The following is a 15907-nucleotide window of genomic DNA, read 5'->3' as shown; positions in this document are numbered from 1 at the left end:
TACATTATGACGTCCATTGGAGTTTGACGTCATAACCCACTTCAGGGCCGAACTCAAAATAAATATTTACGACTTCAATACGCAGGTAAATAAATATAAAGGAAAATGAATGTTTGATGTTTGAAGGGCAAGAAATACGTAATCGATTAATAGACACAAGTCTTGTAGTTGCTTCGTGTTTTGTTTTTAGTATAATTTTTTGTAGAGACAAAAACATCTTTTATTTTTATACACAGTTTCACATTCCATCTGACTTTAAGTGCTAATTTTAAAACGAATCATATCGTGAATGCCCTATGAAAAGTGAAGCTTGGTCGCTTACGAACACGTGTAAAGTGTTAAAAATAAATTGGATACATATTTGATCAATACTGGAAATCATGCCATCTACAATTTTGTTGAAAAAGAAGATGAACTCGCGGAACTACAATAATGCCTAAGTATTTTGAAATACCCAAAAAAACAGCCAAACTCATAATTTTCTAAAGATCACATTACGTCTCTGTCTGACGGGCGTTCCCGCCTCGCACATGCGATCCAGGATTCCCATTTCCCATTCCACTCACGATCGCTGAGGTTGAAACCTTCAATCGATTTATTTTCTATTTACGTTAATCAGGTCGTTGTTTTACTTCAAATGGCCGCGGTGTGAACGAAAGGTATTTATCAGAAGCGTTTAAACGTAAACATTACTCATAATTGTACTTTTAGCGTTTCCTCTGTTATAATTTTCAAAATAGAACGAAGCGTTCTTGGCACGTTTTTTTAATAAATTTTATTGGTTTCTATTTTAGTTTGTTTTTATTTGTGCTATGTTTGCAATAACAGCATTGAAAATAATTAATAAGGACTAACCTAGCTTGCTTATAGTGTTTTGTGATTAAATTTAGCGAGCAGTTCCATACAAATATAATGTCACAATAAATAGAAACGGTGCGAGCATGTTAAATTTACTTAGATTTAGAGATTACGACCAAAAACACCTGCCTATAAATTATTATTTTTATCCGATAGAAATCAATATACGAGAAAATACATTTTACAACTACAAGACAATCGTTGTGCTTTGTTTTATGGGTTTATAAATTTATTTATATCCATTTATTTCAGAAATTACATTCATATTACATTCATTATAAATAAATAATGAAATACTAATAATTCCATAATTAATATCTTTAAGTTTCCTTTACCGATACCATGTGTAGGTACCTATCTCCCGAAAGACAGAGTTTATGACTCGTAACTAAAATGTCAACATTGTTTTCTTTTTTATTTAAAATAGAATTCTTGAAATTCAGTAATATAGAAATTCAAATTCGTCTCAATTTGCCTGCAATTCCAAAAGTGTTTCAGTAAGCCTCCGTGGGTCATACATACCTTTTACATACAGGCCTCCAGGCCACCAGTAAATATTCAATCATATAAAAAAAAAACCTTTTGTATTTGTATTTTATTAATTGCCTTACCGTGTGTAATTTTTTCTTATCTATTAATTAATCACACCTTTGGCTACTAAGCTCCCCATACCACATGCGCCCCTTTAAGCGCGGGAATCGTGTAGGAGGCTTAGTTCACGCTCTGAAAAAATACATGGAGCACTTTTGGACGAGTTTCACCTGTACCTTCGTTACTGTTGACGTTAGAACGAGTAGGGTCCAACAGCATTAATAATTAATCTTTTTTATTTATTGCATAGATGGCTGAACGAGCTCACAGCCCACCTGGTGTTAAGTGTTTACTGGAGCCCATAGACATCTACAACGTAAATGCGCTACCCACCTTGAAATATAGGTCTCAAGTATAGTTACAACGGCTGCCCCGCCCTTCAAACCGAAACGCATTACTGCTTCACGGCAGAAATAGGAAGGGTGGTGGTACCTACCCGCGCGGACTTACAAGAGGTCCTACCACCAGTGATTACGCAAATTATAATTTTGCGGGTTTGATTTTTATTACACGATGCTATTCCTTCACCGTGGAAGTCAATCGTGAACATTTGTTAAGTACGTATTTCATTAGAAAAATTGGTACCCGCCTGCGGGATTCAAACACCGGTGCATTGCTACATACGAATATACCAGACGTCTTATCCTTTAGGCCACGACGACTTCAACCCTGCCTGGTGATAGGGACCAAGAAGACCATAAGTAATCTGTCAGGATTTGCCTATGGCGACATGTGAATGGCAGTGGCGTCGGCTGGCTCTGAGCTGTAGTCAGCTTTCGCATCTATTTATATTCGAATCTATCTTAGCTTAACAGGCTGATACTCGTCGAACTAGTAAAAGAGTTCGACGTGAAACCTAATCCATACCTCAACCCACTGACTTTTCGCCGGATTTTCTCAGCGGCTCACAACTCCGATATTAGTTGTATTCGCGAAGCATTTGTCTTAATTACAATTCTGTCTGCATTGACGCTCGGTCCCGGTGGGGACCCTCGGACAGAGCCCCCTCTCCTTTATAACATCCTTCGTTAGTTCCGTTCACCTTCAATAAGGTACTGGAATATAGCTAAGTTCATTTATCGAATAATTTCCAACTCTCTTTCGACGTAATTGTACTATGTTATCTATTGTGAAGCTGTAAAATTGTTGCCCAAATAAAATGGTATACCAATACCAATGTCCAATACCTTTCATTGCCAAGAGGACGCAGCCCAATCAGATTGTCCAACCGATTTCGCTTAATTCTCGACACTATATTCTTATTCCTGATGTCTAATTCTTAATCCTCTCATGATCCTAAGGACAGATGTAGCAGCATCATTAAAGAGAAACTAATATTTCATCAGTAATGAGGAAGAAGACGCGGGGGTGAGGCACAACTTTCACTTTTTTCCTACCTAAGCTAATGGCCTTGAGAGGCTATTTCAGCGTAACCCTAACAAGTAGATGAGCTCACGGGGCTCAAACCTGACGATGTTGCTAAAACTAGCCCTAGCAAGAGCAGTGCTTCGCAGAAACTAACAGTGGATCGGAAACGCGACCCACTAAATCCGACGAGAAACTCGGTGGACTGTGTCTGTGTGTTAATTTCGCCCTTCGCAAGCAACGGGTTCGACAAGAACGATGATCAGCAGTTTCTACTAATGTACTTACTTAATCTTTTAAATTACACTTTGAAACTGTGAATATAGCCACATCTTCTCCAATTTAATTATTATCAATGCGGTCTTAAATCAGAAAATAATTAAATCTAATTACGTCCCATATTTGAAATGCATTTTTTTTTCGTTAGGACCACAATGGCAAACGCACTGCTGTGTTCGGCTTTGCTAACAGCGTGCGTGGTCTCCGCTCAGGTGCATAGGGCCGTCGAAACAGAAATGTTCGCTATACCAATCAGCCCTAATTTATTTAATTGGACTTACCAAGGTAAATTAAATCTTAAGTGCAGACATGTAGGACATATTGTCATCCCTTGCTTATTGCACTTCTTAAGAGTTTTCATGCACAATTTAATTTATAAGTATAATATCTAGTTCCGACGGCTTAGGCTGTTTGTTCTTAATCGCCCGTCACTATGTAAAATCTCACAGTTTAAAACCCTCTCCTATTAGTTTTCTCTTATAAATATCACGAAGACAATGTTCTTTTGTAGTTAATGTAGTTTTAGCGTATATTGTAAAATGTGTGAGTTATTATTCATGCCAGTTTTCAGTCTGCTTGTACCCCAATGTGGATTGTTGGGATTTTAGAGTTGCGACAGGGTTTAATAATGAGATTTCAACTTCATGCTTCAGTGTGCTTAGTGCGAGCTTTTTAACTTCTCGACCGCGTAAAAGTTAACACAAAGTATGGAGTTATAACAGCGCCCCTAGCGGCAAACGAAGGGAAGCTCTTACAAATTTGATTAATTTGAGGTAGCTATGTCGTGGCAAGGAACCTGTAACACTGGAAAATAAAATACCGCAGACGTTTAACATCGAAAGGGGAATTTAAAAATAAAACGGGTATAAATGAGATTCTAAGAAATCTGATTGAAAACTTCAGAGTTCGACCAGCAGTACCGGTTTCACGCATCGCTGCTGGGTAAGCCTGAGCTACCACAGTGGCTTCACTATATCTACAGTGGGCGACATCACTCTGGCTTCATATTCGGTACCCCACCCAGGGGCACCGAAGGACCTTTAACGGTAAGTTCGAATTTTCGCGTGAACTACAAATGCAATCAGCCAATGAAAACTAAATTGTTTTTTTTTTAATAAGTGGTTACTGGTGGCCTCTACGTTATTACAAAGCTGAAATTTTGGATAAAAATTGCTTGCTTAATTGTTTTTTATGATTGAAGGATTACTGGTGGCCCGGTGGTAGGACCTCTTGTGAGTCCGCGCGGGTAGGTACCAACGCCTTGCCTATTTCTGCCATGAAGCAGTAATGCGTTTCGGTTTGAAGGGTGGGGCAGCCGTTGTAACTACATTGAGACCTTAGAACTTATGTCTCAAGGCGGGTGGCGCATTAACGTTTTAGATGTCTATGGGCTTCAGTAACCACTCAGCATCAGGTGGGCTGTGAGCTCGTCCAACCATCTAAGCAATAAAAAAAAAGACTAAAGCTTAAAGTAAAAAAGTAGCATCATTTTATGTGAACCTAGACTTGTCGCATTTCAGTTGGAAGTGATCGGCTTGAATCGTCAAGATTTTGAGACGCGCCGCGTACTTTTGACACTGAAGGTCGAGAAGAAGGAGAAGATGGCCAGCCACGAAGTCGAACTGAAGATCGACAACTTGAACGTCGAGGACTTGTTAGACGCACACCGGTAGGTCTCGTATGACATACGCCCAAATAGAGTAAGGGGGCGTCCATTAATTACGTGAGGTGTTCTAGGGGGGGAGGGGATCAAGCTAAATCTTTCCAAATCTCACTTAGGGGGAGGGGGGGTCTTGGGAAATATCACGTAATTATATTTCTCGCAGAAAACGGTGTAAAATTGCGTGAACAATTATTTCCAGAATAAAATGTTATTTGTTTGATATTCATTATTTAATTTTATGATTGTGATTTTAAATTACGGTAATATTCACAAATACTTGTCTTTGCTAGTCTTTAATAACAGTAATAGGGCAAGTTTTTTTTTTCTCAATTATAATCCAACACGTTTACCGTCCAAATAGAAATTTTGAAGAATCTCGCGTGAGAGAGGAGGGGGGAGGGAGTTGAGAAAAATCTTACGATATCTCACCAAGGGGGGAGAGGGGGTCAAAAATTTTTCAAAAACGCCTCACGTAACTATTGGACGCCCCCTAATCCATTTTTATTTGAAGTCGGTCAATAAAGGAAGTAGTATCTTCACAAATTCGTGATGATAAGTTGCCCATCTTTATGTCTTTCTTATGGTTTCTACAATGATTCATTTTAGCAGTAATATCCTGCATTACTCACCTGATGTTCCTACTCTACTTCTATTCTCCCTCTTCTTTTTGGGGTGAAGCAGCCATTCTGCTCGTGGTGGGACAGCGACAATTCTATTACTATTGAGAGCTGGAACTAATTTCTCACGAAGTATCCTAAAGATATAGTATTCCTGGAATCCGCAATACATTAATTTATAGAAAAACAGCCAATACATTTAAGTTTTTCTGTGGGCGAAACGATTATCTCAACTCAAGAAAGAAATAACAATAACAATAAAGATACCGTGAAACATCAGATGAATATAAATCTTGAGTTATCAGTCTTTATGGTCGAATTTCGATCGTTGAGCGGATACTAGTATTTTTTTTAAGCTAAACACAAAAGTAGCACCCTTAAATATTTTCTAATCTCATTCTCCTATGAATTTATAACTGGCATTACCAATCCCAGATCACAAGAAGGGTCGATGCGAGAAAGTAAAACAACATGTGACCAGTGACACATGTTGCTTCAAACCTGCCTGGTGATAGGAACCAAGAAGGCCATAAAGGCCATAGACGCTGGCGACTCAATGATGATTGTTGATTAAACCAAAGAATACTAAATCAGACATTTTGAGAATCTCAAATCATTGTTTCAAGGATGAATCGTTTGAAAGATATTCTGAGGACCAAACTCTGGACGGAAAGCAGTCAAGATCTGTACGCCACGTTCTTAGCTTCGGCCATAGATCTTGGTGCCAGATTGCCGCTGAAACCCAGCGACGGTGAGGGGTAAGCTTACTGAATCAGTATTCATATAATGTTACAGCTGTCATACATTTTAGAGGAAGATGTAGACTTAAGAAATAATGGATGGCTTGCCTGAAAGATGATGTGTGTGAGGGGAGTGAGCAACGAAATAGTATACGATAGAATATCGAAGGAGAAAACATGTTGCACCGACCCCAGATGACTGGGAGAAGGGCTGGAGAATGATGACGATATGTTTATTTATTTATTTAGACACACCAACAGCAATACACACAAAACATTCAAGCTTAAAATTAACATGTATAAAATTAAGTACTGGTATGTAAGCCAGTTACAGGCATGTACAGCAATATCCTATAACACACTATGACATGTTACAGCAATTTTACAAACAGCGGAAAAATAGGCTAAATTGAAATGTTAACAGTACGACAAAAAAGTATATTTGAAAACAACATGTTATAGCTGTCATGCCATCAAAACCGGAATGCTTAGCTGATTCGCGGCAGTAATATGCAGGGTGGTGGACCAAGCCTGCGTAGGCTCAGAAGACTGCATATCACCAGTAATTACGCCCATTCAATTTTTTTCAGGTTTGATTTCCCTTTCCCCTCATCACAGATACCATTAGATCTGTGCCATTAGAAATATAGTAAAGTTCTAGCGAGATTTGAACACATCGCTTGTCTTATAACTTAGGCAACGAATTCAAAGACCTTAATCCAGCACACGTGAGAGTCCAAGCCTAGGGCCATAAAAGCAAAGCGCGTATCATCATAAGCAGTTTGCTTGGTGCGGTCCCAGGCTGGTGGTCCGGCTGGGCAGTTCGCACCCGTTCTCGTCCGAACTGAAGCGTCTGCGCGAAGAGGTGCGCCCCCTGTCGAAGTTGCCGAGCTGCCCTCGCGACTACAAGAGGACCACAGTCGAAAGACTCTTCAGGGACGCCGGCCTCACCCTTGACTGGTGCAGGTTTGAGCTGGTGCGTCTTCTATTTAAATGTTTCGTTGATATAATTACAGCTACTTCATGGCTTCAACTTTTAGACACAGCCCACTGAGCTACTCGCCGAATCTTCTAAGTAGAGCGCATTTCCGATCCGATTAGATTCTGTGAAGCACTGCTCTTGCTAGGGCTAGTGTTAGCCAATTCGTCAAGTTAGAGCCCCGTGAGCTCACCTACTAACGCGGCGAATCTAGTATAGCCCCTCGTGGTTACTAGAATAGGTAGGAAAAAAATTGCCAGTATTGTCTTTCAACATTTGAATATTGTGCTAACTACCGTCAAATTCGGTTAAAAAAAACCGTATTTCCATAGAAAAAAAAGGGAAGAGTCTTATGCTCGCCCGATTGCAACTGAGTGCTCTAACTATATGTTTATTGTGTTTGTATTGAGTAATTATAAAAAAAAAATATAGAGTTCGTTGAAACTAAATAAACGAATCATGAAATGTGAATAAATGAGTATGTCGGAGACGATCATTAATTTGGTAGCTAAACGAAACGCAACACGATTCCCGAGAGATGGCAGCACGATTGCGGTATCGTCAGAACTCGGCTAACTGCGTGCTGTAACAGACCATAGCCGATGCAGGCGCGTAAACGCCATCAAACTTACCAACCAGCCTTCTTGAAGAGCGGTGCCGCAGTCCTAAGAACTGTCGTTCGTCTTCGTTTGCTATCGTAAGAGAAGATCTTTTGTTCTAAGACAAACGTGTTGGTGTATTCAATATTGCTCTTAGCTCGACCACCCTATTCGCTCCTACGATGTCTGATGATGGTGTTAATAATTGTGTCTTCTCCGACAAGCATAATTAACACCGGCCATATATTATTTTTATATGTACTCTTCCTCCGCTCTCAGTTGAAGACGTACTACAAGCCCCGCTCGACCGTCCAGCTGGAGTACATGAGCGACACCCCGGCGGGGGGGCGGCCCGGGCGCGCGTCCCCCGCCCCCTCCCCCTGGTCGGCGCCGGCGCGGCACTCGCTGCCCACGCGGGGCTACGCGCGGCAACTGTCCGCCGTCCTGGCCGCGCCCCTGGCACTGCTGGCCGTCTCGGTCGCCGCACTGACCGCGCTGGTCTGCTTCCATTACGCTGCTGTGTAAGTAATTCTTCTTTTTTGTTTTTTCTTTATTGCTTAGATGGGTGGACGAGCTTACAGCCCACCTGATGTTAAGTGGTTACTGGAGCCCATAGATATCCACAACGTAAATGCACCACGCACCTTGAGATATAAGTTTTAAGGTCTCAAGTATAGTTACAACGGCTGCCCCACCCGTGCGGACTCACAAGAGGTCCTACCACCAGTAAGCAATATTCTATATCGTTCCCTCACTACTGAGGATCGCGACCACATGTGACGTTCTTCCACTGTGCTCGATCATGGGTGGTATGGACTGCATGGTACAGACTACCACCAAGCGCGTGTTGTGTAGAGGCTTGGAAGGCAATTTGTAATTTCATCTAGGAGGAATCTTAGACACTGACTGAGCTCTCGCTATAGTGGTTTTTAAGTCGGTAAAAAAATGGGGGTGGTATAAAATAATTTATTCTCAAAGTGGGCAGTAGACAAATTAAGTTTGGGAGCCCCTGGTCTAGTGTTTACTTTCCGTCGACGATTTCGTTTCTGCGTCTTCATTTAGATTTCTACTTAATTCATCAAGATGTTAATGATCATTATAATATGATTGTTTAATACTGAAGGCTGTGAGTTCGTCGTCTGCCTGACTAGAGCGAAAATTACGTAAATATTGAGGTTAACTTATTTCAGTACTAAGGTTCAGTACGTAACTTACCTTAAATGAGTCGTCTATTATCAAAGGTGGCAATCTGTGCATTTGGACAAAAAAATTTTCATTGATATGTCAATACAGATTGATTTGAATATAATCGTCTCCTTCAAAGAATACGGTTTAAAACTTGCATTAAATAAAGGTTAATAGTTAACCTGTTATTTATCTAAGATGTCGTTCCGAAGAGTTTTGTGACTGCCAATGGAATACAAAGTCAATAATTCGTTTTTCTGATTTACCAATCATTGTCCAAAAGTCAGATTGCCGGCTTTGATAATAGTCGACTCAAATATCGCCTTGAAGGTAGTAGTCAAAAAAAAATGCATTCCAGGAACGATCCAGAATCCGAGAACTTCTTCGAAAATATATTTCACATTTGCATTGAATACAAACAAAGGAGGTTCGATAATTTGGACAAACGCTTTAATGTAATCTAACCCCAAACTAACCTTATTTGGATTATGCGATTTTTTATTAATAACACCACATAGTTATTGTTGTGCACTATATATTAACAAAGATGTACCCAATTAAAAAAATGGCCTATCCTAACACATGAGTTTCTATGTACAATACTAGCATATTTAGAACATTCTATAGAGTTACATCTAGTTCAGAGAATAGCAGTCGGCGGCAATCGGGTAATACTGCTTCTATTTCACCCTCGACTGTCTAAACCAGTTCTGCCCCCACCTTTTCAGTCCTATTCATAAGCCTCAAGTTCTTTATTGGTGATGGTAGGGCTTATTGTGAGCCAAACGAGCTTTTAATTTTGTAAGACACCCGCTGTATAAATTCATCTTGCTGCAAAATATAAAGCTGTATGTTGTGGTCCTTGTCCTGTAATTACATCTTAAGCTGTCGCTTATAGTTCTACTATTTGAAAGGATAAGCCACTAGCATTATAAATAAATGTACACATCAATCTCGACCGCTCATATTTAAGAAAAACCCCGCGCATAAATCCTCCCTAATCATATTTGAAGCGCAACTAAACACATTAACAATATATTGCTGAGGTATTAAATAACGGAAATTGTACTTTATTAACGTATGTTGATGATATTTTGCACAAAATCATCTAAGATAAATCACACACGGTCACCTGGCTTGAAACTTACACGGTACTAAGGAAAAATTAAAAAACCAGTCAAAAAGAAATAATTTTCGGACGAGCCCGATTTATTTATTTATTTATTGATGCACAAAACAAATTACAATCATTACAGTACATATTAGCTAAATCGTACAAGTAGTACCTAGATCTAATCTGGATTGCAATCTAAATAGTATGTGCACTCAGGAAAACCATTTGAATGTACATAGCTTTGGCTATTGAAAACAATATTGAGTGATAAAACAAAATTACAAATATTGATAACTAGCCATTGTTAAATAGGATATCCTTCACACATCTGATGAATCCCCTGAGTCTAGGTTCAAAGATATCAAGATCTCCGTGACATTTAGCCGAATCATTATACTTCCTGACCATTCTTATCATAGGGTTATAAGTATGATATATTATTTTTATATGTTCGTAATGCAAAGAGGTTTACCAAATGCGAATTCCGGGCTCTGAAGTGGGTGTTAATAGAAATATTCGACAGCAGTTCCATGGAATCTATATGGGAGTGTAAAATTTTGTACAAAATGATCATTTGATTTGTACAAAATGATATGTAAAAAAACAATGATCAATAATGATGGTCAATCTACCCACACATAATAACATATAACAATTTCAAATATCCAATACCCTGTATTCAACATAACATGCTACACATTGTATTTTTGTGGGTGAGCGCAGAAATATACCTACTTAAACTTAAACAAAATAGTCTATTGAATCTTCCAGAGCTCAGAAATCAGCGAGAGCAGAGTTAGGTCGGCGCGGAACTGACAGTTCGGAGCAGCCTCAGCTCGCCGACAACAATAGCTCCAAGAGTCTGGGCGCCAGGTATAACCCTTTTTTATTTATTGCTTAGATGGGTGGACGAGCTCACAGCCCACCTGGTGTGAAGTGGTTACCCGAATCCATAGACATCTTCGACGTAAATGCGCCACCCACCTTGAGATATAAATTCTAAGGTCTCAAGTATAGTAACAACGGCTGCCCCGCCCTTCAAACCGAAACGCATTACTGCTTCACGGCAGAAATAGGCAAAGCGGTAGTACTTACCCGTGCGGACTCACGAGAGTCCCACCACCAGTAAAAATATTAATATTTAAATATTAATCTTATAAATATTAGTAGGAGTTTACTAACGTAATTTAAATAACCGAGCTAAAATATTATATTAAACAAGTTGTTGATTCCATTTCTACACTATAGTCATGAAACTGTTAAGATCACTTTATATAAATTGCAGTATTTTAAACAGATGTAAAATTAATAACAAAATATGTCGAAGTATGATCGAAATGTATTTATTTAGAGCCAATCCTTATGCCCATCATTTATGTAAATATTATTATTAAAGCAGTTAGACTATATATATTATACCAGCAACTCGCCCTCGCTTCGCTTCGGAAACATGAAATTTTATTATTGATAGCGGAGTCCCGCGATGTTACCCGCGGTTATTGTGGTACCGCGGGTGACGCCGCGGGGCGAAGCTAGTCTAAAAGTAGCCTAAGCTACTCCTTATATCATCAGCTACTCCTTATATCATCAGCTACCTATCAGTGAAAGTCTCGTCAAAATCAGTCCAGCCGTTTCAGAGATAAGCCAGAACAAACAGACAGACAGACAAAAATTGGAACAAAAATTATTGTGGTCTATGTACCGTATATATATTAATATGCATGTAGTAAAAAGCGGTTATTTCAATATTGCAAACAGACACTCCAAATTTATTTATATAATAAATAAATAAATAAATAATAAATATTTACTAACAATCACGCCACGTTAACTGGTCCCGTGATAAGTTCGTAAAGAACTTGTGTTACAGGTACCAGATAACGGAAATAAATGTAAGATTTTTATTATACACATACATATATTTAATATACATCCATAACCCTGGAAAAGACACTTATATTTATCATACAAATATCTTCCCTTGGCGGGATTCGAACCCGCAACCCCCTTGTGTAGTGACCATGTCACTTACCACTACACCAGACGGCCGTTAAAATTTATATGTATAGATAATGTTCCTAACACCTGTTTCATGAAGTCCGAACAACAGCATCGCTCGGTCGTACAGTCCGAAATCGACACCGAATCTAGCGAGCAACTACAACCGACCCCAACCCCCGCCCTACGCCGGCGCCCTGCACCACCGCAAGTCCACGGCCTCCACGCGAGGACACACCCCGGAACTCCTACACGACCCATCCAGAACGGTCCTGGAAGAATCGTTGAAGCTACTAAACGAAGCGAACATAATTAATTACGAAATAAAAGATCCGATTGTCGATATCGCTGACGGCGCTGACGACTACGCCCCGATCGATGCTAACGGAACCGGTTTCTTGTCGGACACGACCGGTTATTTGTCGATGAAACCGGATACGGACGGTATTGACGTTCCGGACCTGGGCAAGTTCGGGCCGGTGGGCCCTATGTGACAGGAGGTGACGGCGGAAGGCCGTCCGCCAGTCAAAACTTGGTTCTGTTAAGGTGGTGGAAGAAGACGGATTTGCATATCGAAAAAAAAAAACAAAACGCTTTTACACCATTTCGTGTTTCATTTCCTTGGTTTTATTTTCGTGGCTAATACTTTTAAGTGGCTTAGTTATTAATCTTGTAAAAAGATCACATATGTATACCTACATATCGACGCTTGAAAGGCAAACGTGACTAAGCGACAATAACTGCTTTATACATAAATGATAGGCAATAACCATATTCGATGCGTCTATTAAAAGCATTTCAATCCTACAGCTAGATTCGTTAAAATAGATTTTTTTTCAGGTATTTCAACTTTAAATCAGTCTACTGTAAAGTTCACGCATTGTCGCTTAGTCACGTTTGCCTTTCAAGCGTCGAATTATGAATATGTGTGTCCCTATATATAAAATTTGGTATGGTTATCTCTTTCTGTGACGAAATTCGCCTTGATACTTTTCTTATGTAAATTATTACTTTTTATTTTAACTAATGCAAAATATTTAAGCACAAAAACGTTATTATCCTAGCTGTTCAGAAAATAAACATTTAAATAATTCAAATATTCGTCCTAGCACCGACTTATATATTACTGTAGACTTTAGTAGATAAATATAAGCTTAAAATAAACGCTTGCCTATATATATATAGTCGCAACTAGTCAATGTCTCTGTAAATTGTAGTTGAAAATTAAAATGTATTATACAATAATATTAATAACGTGTATTTTATTTTCAAGTAACAAAAACACGGGCCTCAATTAACCGTAACTGCTATGATAATTCACATTAATGAAATTGAAAAGATTTTATGGAAAGGACTTCTGGCTAACATCGTAGGCCAGCGATAGCACTCCCAAGGTTCACGTCAGCCAGGCGGCCAAAATGCCAAAATCCTCTGCAGCATGATAAGAGGACACACTGCCACTGCCGATACTTAATGTGGTATATGGACACGAAGTAGTGACAGCCGTCACACAATACTGCTTGCAACGAAAGGAAGATCTTCCACCGAGCGGGTGATATTGCTCGGTAGACCGACGGTCCGAATGTTGTTCGGAACTTGTACATATTATTATACAAGCTTATCTTGAAAATATCGTTAGCGAGATTAAGGCATTTGTCAAATATCTTGTGTTGTATGATGGCTACCGCCACAATACACTTAATACCTAGTCAGGTCATAAATTCTGTCACATGTTTAATGTAAAATAATTGAAACAAGTTTATTCATTATGTAACCATTCATATACCAAAATGAACTTAACAAAACATAGATTCTTATGACACTAAAGTTTATTCAAAATCATCGCCGTTATTTTGAATACAGGCCTTCAATCTGCGCGGCCAGTCGTCTATCGCAGCACGAACGAGGTCCATGTCAATATCGGCGGCTGCCTTAATCAAGGATGTATTGAGTGACTCAAAATTGGGATGAGGCTTTGAGCACGCCTTTTCCTCCAAGTGTTGCCATATCTTGTAATCTAACGGATTCAAATCTGGACTGGAGGAGGGCCAGTCTTCGTGCCGGATGAAGTCGATTTCACGCGCCGCCAGCCAGTCTTGTGTGCTCTTCGCTCTATGAGCTGGCGCCGAATCTTGTTGGAATACCCAGTGCCTGTTATTGAACATGGTATGAGAAACAGGTTCCACAAGGTTCGTCAGGACTGTATTTTGATACACAACTGCATTCGTTTTTACACCTTTCTTACAAAAATGTACCTCTGTTAAGCCCCAATAAGAAACTCCCAACCATACCATGAGCGAGAATGGAAAATGACCTCGTTGGACACGCGGAATGCGGTTGCTCGCTTCTTCACTACTGTGTGCGTACACCTTATCATTTTGGTTGTTGTAGCTCTCTTCTACGGTAAAAAATTTTTCATCCGAAAAAATTATTTCCCGATATTTTTTTCCCGCGTACCGCTTCAACAAAGCGCGGCATCTCTTCAGTCTCAGGTCCATTAGACGAGCATTCAAACGATGTCCTGTTTTTCTTCGATATGCCCGAAGCCCTAAGTCTTCATTTAACACCCTTTTCACCGTGGTTCTGCTTAACCCCATCTGAAGGGCCAACAGTTTCTGCTTACGTTTGGGATTTCTTTGAATTCGCGCCTTCACAGCTTTTATCCCTGCCGGAGTCCTAACAGACCGAGGGCGAGCACTTCTTGACCTGTCATCTACACTAGAGTCTTCATTGTATCGTTTGATGGTACGATAAACGAATCTTTTGGTTATATTCAAAATTTTCAGTATGTTAAAAATTTGAATTGGCGCGTAACCGCAACGATGCAACGCACTAACTGGAACACGGTCTTCTTTAAGCGTCCACTCCATATTTAAAAATGAGTAAAATTCTAAAAAGTATACATTTTTATTTTCATGAACAATTGGAAATTCGAATTCAATAAACTTTTTTGTGGCCAGCATTCTAAAAGAAAAGTTTTACTGTGTGACAATACTTATGACCTGACTAGGTATATACACTGACATTTTTGCTTGAACACCAGCAAAGCCACAACTAACACCTAGTGGAAAATAAATATATAAACATAATATATATAAGCAGCGCTTAGTAACTTCCGTTTTCGAAATACCAAATATAGGTCTTACAGTTAAGCTACATAGCTTTGATATTTACACATCAAAATAATTCAAACATGGTTTCTTCGAAAAAGTGGCGCGACATGATACAACTCTTGGTGGTTCATGAGGAACATGGATCCTGCGGACCGGATCATGGATCCTGCGAATGGTAAGCAGTTGAAGTCACCCTAAACACGTCATTTCGGATCCTCCCGATCCACTAACTGTGCTTTTAGGTACCACAAGCACTGTCTGTCTGTTTGCTCCGGCTAATCCGGCTGGACCAGTTTTGACAAGACTTTCACTGATAGGTATCTGATAAGGAGTAACTTAGGCTACTTTATTGGACTAGTTTCGCTCCGCGGCGTCACCCGCGGTACGACAACAGCCGCGAGTGATCGCGGGACTCAGCTATCAATAATAAAATTTGATGTTTCCGAAGCGAAGCGAGGGCGGGTCACTAGTTTGAAAAATTTAACTGTTGTTTCAATTTTCCTTGAGCGCAGAAATAAAACTCAAAATTGTAATTTTCATAACATTTATTCGCATTACATTTACGATTTAATCACATAACTAGGCGAATATTTCATTTGAAACTTACAAGTATTATGACGTATTTTTAGTAACCATACTCTGGCATACCGTTCTCTATCTAGATACAATGTACAATTAAATAAAATTGTGACAAAAATATTTTTAAACCAATGCGTTAAATACAGCACTAGCTAAACAAGTCGCAAATCTATCAAAATCACTAATATCATCTTATTCCTAGATGAGACAGGGCGAGTACGATTGAT

The 15907-nt window shown here is 39.4% G+C and overlaps 1 protein-coding gene across 7 annotated transcripts; it reads left to right on the top strand.

Annotated features, from left to right (window-relative positions):
- Positions 1-146: 146 nt before the first annotated feature.
- Positions 147-12580, top strand: Scgalpha (sarcoglycan alpha). Of its 7 annotated transcripts, none has more exons than XM_089738823.1 (11): positions 472-659; positions 2751-2817; positions 3242-3378; positions 3997-4139; positions 4614-4762; positions 6000-6131; positions 6915-7089; positions 7971-8212; positions 9235-9303; positions 10762-10863; positions 12119-12580. In XM_089738823.1, exons 2-11 carry the CDS (start codon positions 2798-2800, stop codon positions 12480-12482), a joined length of 1533 nt encoding a protein of 510 aa, XP_089594949.1. In that variant the 5' UTR covers positions 472-659; positions 2751-2797; the 3' UTR covers positions 12483-12580. The 7 variants fall into 7 exon arrangements, with proteins under 7 accessions (XP_089594947.1, XP_089594949.1, XP_089594951.1 ...); XM_089738820.1 differs by having other exon boundaries at positions 477-659; positions 2756-2817; positions 12089-12580; XM_089738819.1 differs by having other exon boundaries at positions 477-659; positions 12089-12580.
- The last annotated feature ends 3327 nt before the right edge of the window (positions 12581-15907 follow it).

This window comes from Bombyx mandarina, chromosome 26 (genome assembly GCF_030267445.1).
Source record: "Bombyx mandarina strain Sakado chromosome 26, ASM3026744v2".
NCBI classification, from domain to species: domain Eukaryota; kingdom Metazoa; phylum Arthropoda; class Insecta; order Lepidoptera; family Bombycidae; genus Bombyx; species Bombyx mandarina.
This window is presented reverse-complemented; position numbering and strand designations above follow the sequence as displayed.

What these genes read in the sequence shown, in the direction of transcription:
- Scgalpha (XM_089738820.1), top strand. Translation starts at nt 2,798, where the DNA reads ATGAGGAAGAAGACGCGGGG. An exon ending in GCACCGAAGGACCTTTAACG is followed by an intron (nt 4,140 to 4,613) that starts GTAAGTTCGAAT and finishes GTCGCATTTCAG; the next exon opens with TTGGAAGTGATCGGCTTGAA. An exon ending in TGCTTCCATTACGCTGCTGT is followed by an intron (nt 8,213 to 9,234) that starts GTAAGTAATTCT and finishes AATGCATTCCAG; the next exon opens with GAACGATCCAGAATCCGAGA.